The 12,264-nt window shown below is 43.6% G+C and overlaps 1 protein-coding gene across 2 annotated transcripts in view; it reads right to left on the bottom strand.

Annotated features, from left to right (window-relative positions):
- Positions 1-10,519, bottom strand: part of CEP20 (centrosomal protein 20) — a 19,337-nt gene extending 8,818 nt beyond the window's left edge. For both annotated transcript variants that reach the window (XM_059415251.1, XM_059415252.1), the window contains exons 1-3: positions 10,435-10,519; positions 5,905-6,102; positions 3,126-3,210 (exon numbers count right to left, since the gene is read on the bottom strand). In XM_059415251.1, the coding sequence (XP_059271234.1) occupies positions 3,126-3,210; positions 5,905-6,102; positions 10,435-10,462 (311 nt within the window). In that variant the 5' untranslated portion in view covers positions 10,463-10,519. The remainder of the gene's footprint in view (positions 1-3,125; positions 3,211-5,904; positions 6,103-10,434) is intronic.
- Positions 10,520-12,264: the final 1,745 nt, after the last annotated feature.

Genomic DNA, 12,264 nt, shown 5'->3' with positions numbered 1-12,264 from the left:
TGACCTGAGCCGAAGGCAGAGGCTTTAACCCACTGAGCCACCCAGGCACCCTCTGTTTAATTTTAAAACCCATGTTTCCGAAAGAGCTGACTGGTTTAAGATTTTTAAGTTTAAACAATTTTGTTCTTAAATTAACATCAATGAAGTTTTTAAAATTTAAAATTTTAAGATTTTTTAGATGTTATTACAAAAGATGTAGCTAGCATATTAAATCTACAAATTCATGGACATTAGGATGTTTCTAAATAAAAGTTTACAAAAAGAATTTTTTTCTTAAGGATTTTATTTATTTATTTGTCAGAGCGAGAGCAAGCACAGGCAGACAGAGCGGCAGGCAAAGGCAGAGGGAGAGGCAGGTGCCCCACTGAGCAAGGAGCCCGATGTGGGACTTGATCCCAGGACGCTGGGATCATGACCCGAGCCAAAGGGAGCCGCTCAACCAACTGAGCACCCAGGTGTCCCAGAATTTTTTTTTTTTTTTTTTAAGTTCAGCCTTACCATACCTTATTTGCAATGGTGAAACACAAAAACTCTGAAAACTAGTTTTCGTCATAAGTTTGGCACAAATTTCATTTGGTGGCATGGCTTGACCTAACTAAGGCTATTCTAGACTTTATCCTACTTTGTGCGAAAAAAGAATTTTTTCAGTTTTGCTGAAAAATATCAGTTTATTATGGAGAGCCACTTTATGTTCACACCGGCACATAAATCTAGTATTTGTTTTACTTGTTATATTACCCCCCACCTCTTTATTGCGGTATAATTGAGAAATAAAACTGTATGGTATTTAAAGGGTACAGCATGATGATTTGATACACACACACACACACACACACACAGCAAAGGAATTCCCCTTATGAAGTTAAGTAACACACCCATCACCTCACCCATTTACTTTGTGTGTGACACTTTCATAGATAAGAACTCTCTTAGCAAATTTCAAATACACAATCTGCATTACTTTTTAAAAATCTGAAAACTTTACAATGGAGATGTTTGTTTTGTGGTTTTTGTGGATGTGGAGCTCAACAGGGGCCTTGAACTCAAGACCTCCGCTGACACTAAGAGTCAGAGGCTTAACCACCTAACCCGCCCAGGCAGCCCTACAATGAAAATGTTTTAAACAAAGCAGTAACTGCCTTTAAGATAGCCAATTGTTGGCAATATGAAGGTAAGTTGGGAAAGAAAGTGACCAGAGACAGAGAAAGCAGACAGATGGCTTCTTTTTTTTTTTTAAGATTTTATGTATTTATTTCACAGAGAGAGAAAGAGATCACAAATAGGCAGAGAGGCAGGCAGAGCTAGGGGGAAGCAGGCTCCCCGCTGAGCAGAGAGCCCAATGTGGGACTCGATCCCAGGACCCTGAGATCATGACCGGAGCCAAAGGCAGAGGCTTTAACCCACTGAGCCACCCAGGTGCCCCGACAGATGGCTTCTGAACAGGGCCCAGGCAGAAGTGACGGAACCGCAGTGTAACTGATTGATAGAGAGAGGGGAAGTAGCCAGAAAAGTACATGGACTCGGAGTTTAAGACCCGAATGGCTATATGAGGAACCTACAAGGGCGTTTAAGAAGGTGAAAATAACCCATTTAATTTTTGGACACACTGTGTTTGAGATGCCAGCAGAAATGGGGCTCTGTAATTTGCGGGATCTGTCAGATTTTTTTCTTTTTTGATCTGTCAGATTTAAAGCAGAGTTACGAACATAGAGGCATCATTAAAGACTCAAGCATACTTAGGAAAGTGGGCAAGGGGACAGGAAGAAAAATTTTATTAAGGACAAAACGTGGGAGAGTACTCACGATTTAAAAGAACCCTGAAGGAACAATGAAGAAACTGAGAACACTGTTACGGATAGAAAAACCTAGACAGTAAAGGTTCATAAAAGACAAATGACAAAAAGTGTTTTAAGGGAGAAGAGTCACTATTACAAAATGCTACAGAAACTCAAGTAAAACTGAGCTTCTCCGATTGGAAATACAGATATACACCCACTCTTGATGCCAGGGACTTGGGACCAAATACAGGATAAAAGTGGCATATGATACTGGAACATTAATTGTACAAAGATTTGTGGGAGAGTTCAATTTAAGTGGTACGTCATTTATAACATTTTTACGGTAAAACAATTATACCATGAAGCAGAAACAACAACAACAAAAAAAAAAAAAACAAGAAATTTTTAGAAAGGAAACATAAGGGGCGCCTGGGTGGCTCAGTGGGTTAAAGCCTCTGCTTTCGGGTCAGGTCATGATCTCAGGGTCCTGGGATCGAGTCCCACATCGGGCTCTCTGCTCAGCAGGGAGCCTGCTTCCTCCTCTCTGCCTGCCTCTCTGCCTACTTGTGATCTCTGTCTGTCAAATAAATAAAATGTTAACAAAAAAAGAAAGAAAGAAAACTTAAGACTTCAAAGAAATTTGTGCCTGGGGGTGGAGGAGGGGCTGCTGCTTTGAGCCTCCTGGGTGCAATTTTTTTGGCCATTCAGGGATCCTCCGGAAAAAGTTTAAGCAACTTTGAGGTAGGAACAGAATTAAGAAACTACTAGAAAGCAGTCACACTTGTTTTCAAGAGCATAGTTTCAGCACAAATGGTAAAGGAAGAATTCAATATGCAGAGAAGGCAAAGAGGGGAGCATAACAACATGAAAGCAGGGGCTGGTTGTCACGAAGCTCAGTGGTACAAACGAGTTGAACGGTATTTTTGGAGATCTGAGTATACTCCTGTGCTGAAGCGAAGGAAACAATGAGGAGGAAGAGTCCATCGTGAGGAAGAAAACAACTGAGAGCAAACCCTCAGAAGAAAAAAAGGTATGCATCAAGAAGCCAAGAAGAATGACCCTTAGTGAGACAGATGCTCAGTCCCCTGAAACCACAGGAATTTTAGTTCCAGAGAACAGAGGCCTTATCCTGTTTGTTGCTACACACTTTGGATTTGGTACAGTGTTAGACACATACTCAAACCAAATAAATACCTGCTCAATTAAAATGAAACAAAACCACTACTATGTGATTATGACTCCCAATACAACAATATCTAAAAACTTATTTTTAAGTTTTTAAATATCTAAAAACTTATTTTTAAGTTTTTATCTTTAAAAACTTCATTAAAAAAAAAAACTTCTTACATTGTGTTATCCTTTGATTCTTCAAATGCATTTAGTTCCCGGATGAGAAACTGTCTGTCCAATGGAACTACAGGTTGACCAGATTCTAGAGGAAAAATCATGAGTCTTTATTCATCTAAAACGCACATACGAACTACTTACCAGGTACACAGACTTTTCCAATTTTGGAAGAACGATGATGGCACGCACCAAGGCAGAGCCAACTGTACTTGACTTTATGATTTTCAAAATATCATTTTGTAATATGTATAACTTAACAGAGTTTAACATAAATTCATTTTTTAAATCCCCCAATTTTTGGTTGGGAACATACCAGACTTCAGAAGTCTTTTTTTGAAGCCTACAAATTAAACACAGGACAGTAACAATATCCACTTGGTGGTAATAATTCTGAAAGTAAAATTACCCAAACATGAAGCGCTGGCAAGGATACAGGGCAACTGGATACTCTTATATTTGCTTTGCTAGTAGGAGAGCAACCACTTTGGAAAATAGCTGAGCCATTTCTTAGAAAGGTAAGCATGTATTTCATAACCTGCAATCCCACTCTTAGCTCTTTACCCAAGAAAGCTTACCTGCACACAAAAACTTGTGGTGAATGTTAATGGCCACTTGACTGGTAACTGCCAAAAAACTACACACAACTGGCCATCAACTGATAATAGAGAAATCGGCACAGACATACAAAGGAATGCTATTCAGGGGGAAAAAACCCAACACAGCTGAATCTGAAATACGTTATGCTAAGCAAAAGGAAGTGCACTCAAAAGGCTACATCCTGAATGGGCTCATTTATATGACATTCTGGAAAAGGCAAATGATAGGTACAGAAAAAAACAGATCAGCGGTTGCTAGGGGCTGGGGTAGGTGAAGAAGTTGACTACAACAGGGCACAGAGAATGTTCTGAGGTGATAAAAATATTCTCTATAGTGATTGTGTGGTGGCAGTTACACAACTATACGTATTTGGTAAAATCCATAGAACTGCATACTGAAAAAGGTTTTTGTCTTGTTGGGTTTTTGTTTTGTTTTAAAGATTTTATTTAATTGACGGAGAGAGACAGAGTGAGAGAAGGAACACAAGCCAGGAGAAGCAGCCTTCTCGCCACCAAGCAGGGAGCCTGACGCGGGGCGTGATCCCAGGGCCCTGGGACTGTGACCTGTACCGAAGGCAGATGCTTAACTGCTAAGCCACCCAGGCGACCCTGGGTGCCTTTACACCTCAGCTATTACACCTCAGCTATTTAAAAAAAAAAAAAAAAAAAAAAAGCCAAGACATTTAACAGGAAACTTGACAAATGTGACTATATCTCATTCTAGGGAAGCCCAGGTCCAAGACCTAATTCATTATATTTTCATAAATTTTCTTCATTTCTGAGTGTTAACAGTATTATATAGCCAGCTATAACAAACTGAGGAAAGCGGAGGCTGATACTGAAGATCCTTAAACCACTAAAACTTACCAGTCTTCATTCAGTTAAGATATGTGCTTAACATTAAATAAAAGATACAGAATGTTAATTTAAAAATCTATTAAGTGGAAAAGGTCCAACATCACAAAGAATTCATTCTCTCTTCCAAAATCTACTTTATGGTCTCTCTATTTTTTTTTTCACCCCTTTGGATGAGGAATGAAATAGTCTTAAAGTGGGACGCCTGGGTGGCTCAGTCGGTTAAGCTGCTGCCTTCGGCTCCAGTCATGATTCTGGGGTCCTGGAATCAAGTCCCGCATCAGGCTCCTTGCTCGGCAGGGAGCCTTGCTTCTCTCTCTGCCTCTGCCTGCCACTCTGCCTGCCACTCTGCCTGCTTGTGCGCACTCTCTCTCTCTCTGACAAATAAATAAACTCTTTAAAATTAAAAAAAAAAAAAAGAAAGAAAGAAAGAAAGAAAGAAAAGAAACCTTAAACAAAGCAATCCTTCCAATCCCATTTCTCTCCCCCAGCCCAGAGGAAAGTCTATCTTGATTAATGTGCATTCCTTATCAAGAAAGTTATTTACTTTCTCTTCAGAAATAAAATATAAGAGATAAATGTCTCTTTAACTGCCCACCTCCTCCCCCAACACCAGTTCTCTCCCTCCTAACATTACAGTGAGTTTGGAGTTTATCTTCCCAATGCTTTTTAAGTAGGATCCAGGCTAAGTGCAGAGCCCAACATAGGGCTCAAACCCATGGCCCTGAGATCAAGACCTGACAAGAGAGCAAGAGATCAAGAGTCACATGCTTGGGCGCCTGGGTGGCTCAGTGGGTTGAGCCGCTGCCTTCGGCTCAGGTCATGATCTCAGGGTCCTGGGATCGAGTCCCACATCGGGCTCTCTGCTCAGCAGGGAGCCTGCTTCCTCCTCTCTCTCTCTGCCTGCCTCTCTGCCTACTTGTGATCTCTCTCTGTCAAATAAATAAATAAAATCTAAAAAAAAAAAAAAAAAAAGAGTCACATGCTTAACTGACTGAGCCTCTGAAACTGTATTTTTAAAGCATCTACACAGAAAAAACCTGGCAGGAAACAAAAACAACTTTTTATCCTTAGTATCAGAAAATACAGATGATTTTTCCAAGCACACACCTAGTTTAAGGGTTCAGGTACTTATTTTCTACAATACAATAAGCCCCATGAGAAAGTATTCAAACTATGAAAGGAGACCAGGAGATTTTTATGTTCCAGTCACCTGGACAACTCTGGGCGGTAACGGAATTAGATTTTCAGCCTCAGTATTTTCTGAGAAGTGAGGGAAGGGAAAAAGCAGACTTTGTTTCAGGCAAGTAATAATAACAATCTCTTACCTGATATGAGGACAGATGCTGTGTACTTATACTTGTTGAATTCCAGATACTCCCGAATTAGTTCATTAATTAGAAGGTTTTCATGAGACAATGACGGTCGGGGTTCGCTTTCATCATCTAGGGCATTGAAAACTTCAGCTCGGATCCTTGCTTTTAAATGCCCTAATACCCCCCTTTTCTCCAACGTGTCCTTTAAAACTGTTAAACATAAAACATTAATGCTTCAATTAGATTAAATTTGGTCACTTTCAGGCATACTTTGAAGAAATATGTTTAAAAGGTAAATGGCAGTGGGTGCCTGGGTGGCTCAGTGGGTTAAGCTTCTGCCTTCCGCTCAGGTCATGATCTTAGGACCCTGGGACTGAGCCCCAGCATCGGGCTCTCTGCGCAGTAGGGAGCCTGCCTCCCCCACCCTCTGCCTGCTTCTCTGCCTGCTGTGATCTCTGTCAAATAAATAAATTAAATTAAATTAAAAAAAAGTAAATGGCCTCATAGCCATTGCTTTGATTTAAACAATGAGCTGAATGCAAGTTATCTGATTAGCATCATGTTTGTAATAAAAAATAAAGTTCTCAAGTTGCAATGACTTGCTATTTTAATACAGTTAAGCAAATTCAAGTTTATCTTTCCAGCATCATCACTGTGGGAAGCTATAGTTTGGTAGGCATCGTCAGTGAGGGAGGAAAAGGGAGCACAGAATTACACTAGGCTTACTGGGGCCTGAATCTACCCTGTCTCCTATATTTTCAAGAGCGTTTATCACTGCAGACAGGACTGTGTAACTAAAACCCTCCAGTCTAGAAAAATGATTAAAGACAACAAGTACATCCCATGAAAGGAAGGAATGTGTTATCTTTTAATAAAACTTCTGATACCAAAAACCTTTGGGGAATGGCCCATTCTGAACAAAAAGGTGTTTCTTTGGGTGTTGTTTATTTTTTAAAGACACTTATGAGATAACTTTCTAAAAAACAAAACAAAACCAGTAGGATTTTGAAACTGTAAGCCTAGATAGAAATCTAACACGTGGCTCTATCACTGCCATCTTGAAGAATCAGGGATATATACACTGAATGTAATCTAACTTCCTCTTGATGAGCAAAGGTTGTATTACAGTATCAGTTTGTGATAATGAGATTTAACTAAAAATACTAGTGTGGACAGTGAGGGGCATAGAGCTGAACTGGCATCATTCCATGCAGTGGTATGGAACCTCCTTTTTTCACATTGTCCCTAATGGCTAAATAACCCAATCAACACATCTCACCCACGGTGCCTAGAACATAGTAAGAGCTCCATAAATGCTACCTGGGAGCATTAAAGTAATAGTGTTGTATACTACTGATGTAATAAACATAGTTTAATATTGTACTGCATCCTGCCAAAGGCACCAAATAAGTACACCAAAATAAAGAAAAAATTCATGCACGGAGCCCAAGGAGCTTACCCAAGTAGGCATAAACAAAAAATCCCTTTAAACTTTACAACAACAGGGGCGCCTGGGTGGCTCAGTGGGTTAAGCCTCTGCCTTCGGCTCAGGTCATGATCCCAGGGGCCTGGGATCGAGTCCCACATGGGACTCTGCTCAGCAGGGAGCCTGCTTCTCCTCATCTCTCTCTCTCTCTGTCTCTCTGCCTATTTGTGATCTCTCTCTCTCTCTGTCAAATAAATAAATAAATAAAATAAACTTTACAACAACAAAAACCTGGGTGATAGGATTACAGAGGTATGACTTAGTAGACTAAACTTTTAACCTTTCTTGCCCCTTGTTTTTAAATCATCCCCCCAACCTTTTTGACAGGTGCGCGAGTACAGTTACCAATCAGACGTTGTAACAGGTCCATAAAAGGAAGGTTCAGCCTTATCATATTCTTGGGATAATAACCAAACCCCGGTTCTCTAACTCCATCTTTGGAAATTAAATGGAAGAGATTTTTTTTGCAGGCCAGGATCCTGTCCCAATTACTGAATTTGCACACAGCACAGCCTCAAACTCCGCAGAGAAATGACAATTAATGAAGCAGGAGTTAAGAAGCCTATCCTGTCTCATCACCAGCTCATCATGCCTCAGCTCCCCTCTCCAACATGAGTTCTACCTCTCAGAAGCAAAACCAAGTGAGGTGGAAAATGTGAAATGTTTTAATAAGGTAAGAGCCCAGGGATACCTGGGTGGCTCAATGGGTTAAAAAGACTGACTCCTGATTTTGGCTCCTAACATCTCAGGGTGATGAGAGATCCAGCAAGCACTAGGCTCCATAGTGCCCATGGAGCCTACTCAAGATGGTCTTTCCCCCTCTGATCCTCCCCAATTCCCCTAAGCGGGCTGGGGAGTAAACGGCTATACAGCGTAGTTAAGATAATTGAGGTGGGATATACATTTTCACTGAGTTTTGCTGAACACAAACCATATTCAGAACTGGGAATGCAAAACAAAACAAAGGGACACACCTGCGTAGGACATTCTTTTTTTTTTTTTTTTTGACAGAGAGACACACATAGAGAGAAGGAATGAGGGAGTGGAAGAGGGAGAAGCCGGCTTCCCATGGAGCAGGGAGCCAATGATCCCAGAACTCTGGATCAGAACGTGAGCTGAAAGCAGATGACCAATGACTGAACCACCTAGACACCCCTACGTAGGACCTTCTTTTTTTTAAAATTTATTTATTTATAAGATTTTATTTATTTATTGGACAGAGAGATCACAAGTGGGCAGAGAGGCAGGCAGAGAGAGAGGAGGAAGCAGGCTCCCCGCTGAGCAGAGAGCCTGAGGCGGGGCTCCATCCCACCACCCTGGGATCAGGACCCCAGCAGAAGGCAGAGGCTTAACCCACTGAGCCACCCAAGCGCCCCTAAGTTATTTATTTATTTGACACAGAGAGAGAGACAGCAAGAGGAAACACAAGCAGGGGAAGTAGAGAGGGAGAAGGCTTGCCACCCAGCAGGGAGCCCGATGTGGAACTCAATCCCAAGACCCTGGGTTCATAACCTGAGCTGAAGGCAGTCGCTCAACGACTGAGCCACCCAAGCGCCCCTACGAAGGACATTCTTCATGCCCAGTTACATTTTTTCAGGTTCCATACCACTTTGCCCTTTCCTTTGATTATGCTTAAAACTCTGTACCGTAACCCCTTCTTCGAAAAAGTTCTTCACCTGGCCTCATATCCCAAAGTATCTCTAAATCCTCTGAAGCTGACGCAGTATTACACGTGTTAGGTAGTTCATGCAGACACGGTGCTCAAATTCACCTGAAAAATCTGTTGTTGTGGAGAAAAGAATGCTTTTTTTTTTTTCCCCCTGACTGCTCATCAGCCCAGTGCCCCACATACACATTTTGTAGCAATGCTTACTGAATCCTATTCTCAAAGAGATCCAGCCCCTCCCTGCCAGATCTTTTAACAATTTCTGATTTCCCTGCCAGATCTTTAACAATTTCTGATTGGGAGCGCAAGGTCCCCGAGAACGGGAACTGGTTTTATTAAACAGGCAGCAGCATCACGCAGGGAGTGAGACCTGGATGGAGTTCGGTGCAGCCTAGCCAGGTTCTCACGCACTCCTCCTTCCAGCTAAGTTACTTTGGGCGAGTTGTGTCACCTCTATGCACCTCAATTTCCCCATCCATGAAACGGGCATAAGGTTGTCCCTAGACTACTAGGTGGCACAGGGGCTGGGCTGTGTCTGACATTAAAGGCTATGCCAGGGGCGCCTGGGTGGCTCAGTGGGTTAAGCAGCTGCCTTCGGCTAGGGTCATGATCCCAGCGTCCTGGGGTCCAGTCCCACATCGGGCTCCTTGCTCAGCAGGGAGCCTGCTTCTCCCTCTGCCTGCTGCCTGTCATTCTGTCTGCCTGTGCTTGCTCTCTCCCCGTCTCTCTCTCTCTGATAAATAAATAAAATCTTAAAAAAAAAAAAAAGGCTATGCCACTTATAACTATAATTACTATTATTTGCCTGGATATCTGCGTCCACACCACCGGTGCACAAACCCGTTACCCGTACGATGAGGACTCGCACCTTCGTGGAATTTGGTGAAAAACAGAGGAGAACGGCCAAGCCAGGAAACTTTCTACCTCCCGATTCTCCCAATGGAGATCGGGTCCTACCCCAAAGGTTGTTAATAAGGATCCCGTGAGACAAGGAAGCAAACAGCTTAGGAGTTGCATCTAACCCCAATAACGGATACGGACACTGTTCCCCTCGGTCCCAAAGGAAAGCTGCGGCCCAAAGCCTCGGCTCGAGCGGGGTCCGACAAACGCGCCAGAGGCCCAACGTGCAGGCCTATAGTCCTCTCGGGAACCTAAGGGTCCTGCCGCTCCTCTTCCGGCTCGAAGCTGGTTCCAAAACTGAACGGCCCCTGTGCGACCGCTTCCCTCAAGCAGGGCCCGGACGCATCGGCGGCCACACCAGCCAGACTCTCTGCGAGCCCTGACGCCGCAGAACGACCCTAAAGAGGCTGACTCTGTGTCCCGCTCGTTCCATCCTTTTCACAGGATGGCCAGACGCCTCTCACTCGGCCAGCTTTCCACTGCCACTCACCGGCCTTCAACTCGGCGACAGTCGCCATCTTTCAACCGTCCTCAGGGTCGCGCCTCGTCTGTGCGCACGCGCAGTTCCGCCCCGCTAAGCGGCGTGACCTATAGCCAATAGGCGCGCCGCCCTTGCAGCTCTCGGAACCGCCCCGTTCAGTTTTCGCTCTCCCGGGTTGGGTGACTGGTGACTATCAGGAGGGACTTGACCAATCAGGGAGCTCTGTAGGTGCTCAGGGAGGAGGGGGGAGGAACCGGGATTGAGGCCGGTTAGAACCCTCTTCAGTGGGTGCTGTAGGTACTTTAGTGCTTAACTTTATTAATCCTTCCTGCCCGGTGCTCGCTCTGCAGCCTCAGGAACTAATTGTCAATGGTTACCGTGTATTAAGCCTGTAGTTCTCAAACTTGAGCTGTCTCAGTATCACCTGGAAGACTTGCTAAAACAGATCGCGGGGCGCCACCGCTGGGGTTTCTGATTTAGTCAATCCGGGGTGAGATCCCAGAACTGCTTTTCTTTTAAAGATTTCATGTATTTATTTGTCAAAGAGAGAGGGAGAGAGCTAGCGCGCGAGCAGGCAGAGGCAGAGAGAGGAACAGGCTCCCTGCCAAGCAAGGAGCTCGAGGCGGGACTCCTTGCTCGAGGCGGGACTCCTTGCTCGAGGCGGGACTCGATCCCAGAATGCTGGGATCATGACCTGAGCTGCAAGCAGCAGCTTAACCCACTGGGCCACCCAGGCGTCCCCTCACTGCTGCTTTTCTAACAAGTTCTCCAGGAATGCTGGTGCTGCTGGTCTGGGGGGTCACACCTTGAGAACCACTGTATTAGGGACTTACTCGGATCCCGACGCTGTGCTGATTAGCTTTACCCACGCTGGCTCATTGATTTCTCTGTGATGACTCCAGTTCATAGAAGAGGAAACGGAGTCTTTGATGACTGATGAGCCTTAACTGAGATCACTAGCAAAGGGTGCAGGTGAGATTTGAATCCAGGCCTCTTGCTCTTTCAAAGCCTGTTCTCTTCCGCTGGCCCTTAATGATGGGTAGAGAACCTCAGGAGTCCAAAAGTTACTTGTGAATAATTGAGGAACAAATAATCTCTACCAGCCCAAGGGAATGAAGAAGAAAATGGGAATAATCTACCCAAAGCGGAGTGTGGGGTTCTGTGATTCCTTCCATTGCCAGGAAGACCAATACCTGTGACCTAGATCCTAGAACCATGACCTTTAAACTGCTAGTCTTAACCCCTAGTAGGTTTTGAAATCTATATATCAGTGGCTCCCAGTGAAACTATTTTCAGCGAAATGGAATAGAACAAATAGAAAACAAATAAGTATTGGGGATGTTTTTGAAACTTCTGTTTTGGGTATGAATGTGCGTTGTGATTCTTGGTGTATTTCTCAAAGGGTAGCAGTGGAAAAAAATAATTTGAAAGCCATTGTAACCTAGAGGAGTCCATTCGCATTCCAAAGGAGATTAATTCTGACCTTGTGGAACACAGCTCTGTTCTGTAAACTTAGAAAGGTCCTATTCTGTCACACTTCCCTATTCTGTAAACCCCACAGAGCTTGAATTGCTGGCCAACATCTGAAAAGATTTATAAGGATTTACCAAATTCCATAGGTAAAACGTTTGAGCTCCTCAGAGAAAAGCACTCATGGATATGCCAATGAGGAACTCAGAGAAAGAGGCATATAATAGTGTGATTGATAGATTCGTATTGGTAATCATGTAATTACATGATTTGCCACTCTGTAGATGACAGGCACTGCTCTAATGTTTTACTTCAAGTCCTCACCAACAGCTCACACAACAATCACCTGATACACGGTGTTGGTGAGGA

This window comes from Mustela nigripes, chromosome 11 (assembly GCF_022355385.1).
Source record: "Mustela nigripes isolate SB6536 chromosome 11, MUSNIG.SB6536, whole genome shotgun sequence".
Lineage (NCBI taxonomy): Eukaryota > Metazoa > Chordata > Mammalia > Carnivora > Mustelidae > Mustela > Mustela nigripes.
The sequence above is the reverse complement of the archived record's forward strand: the minus strand, read 5'-3'. Positions and strand labels throughout refer to the sequence as shown.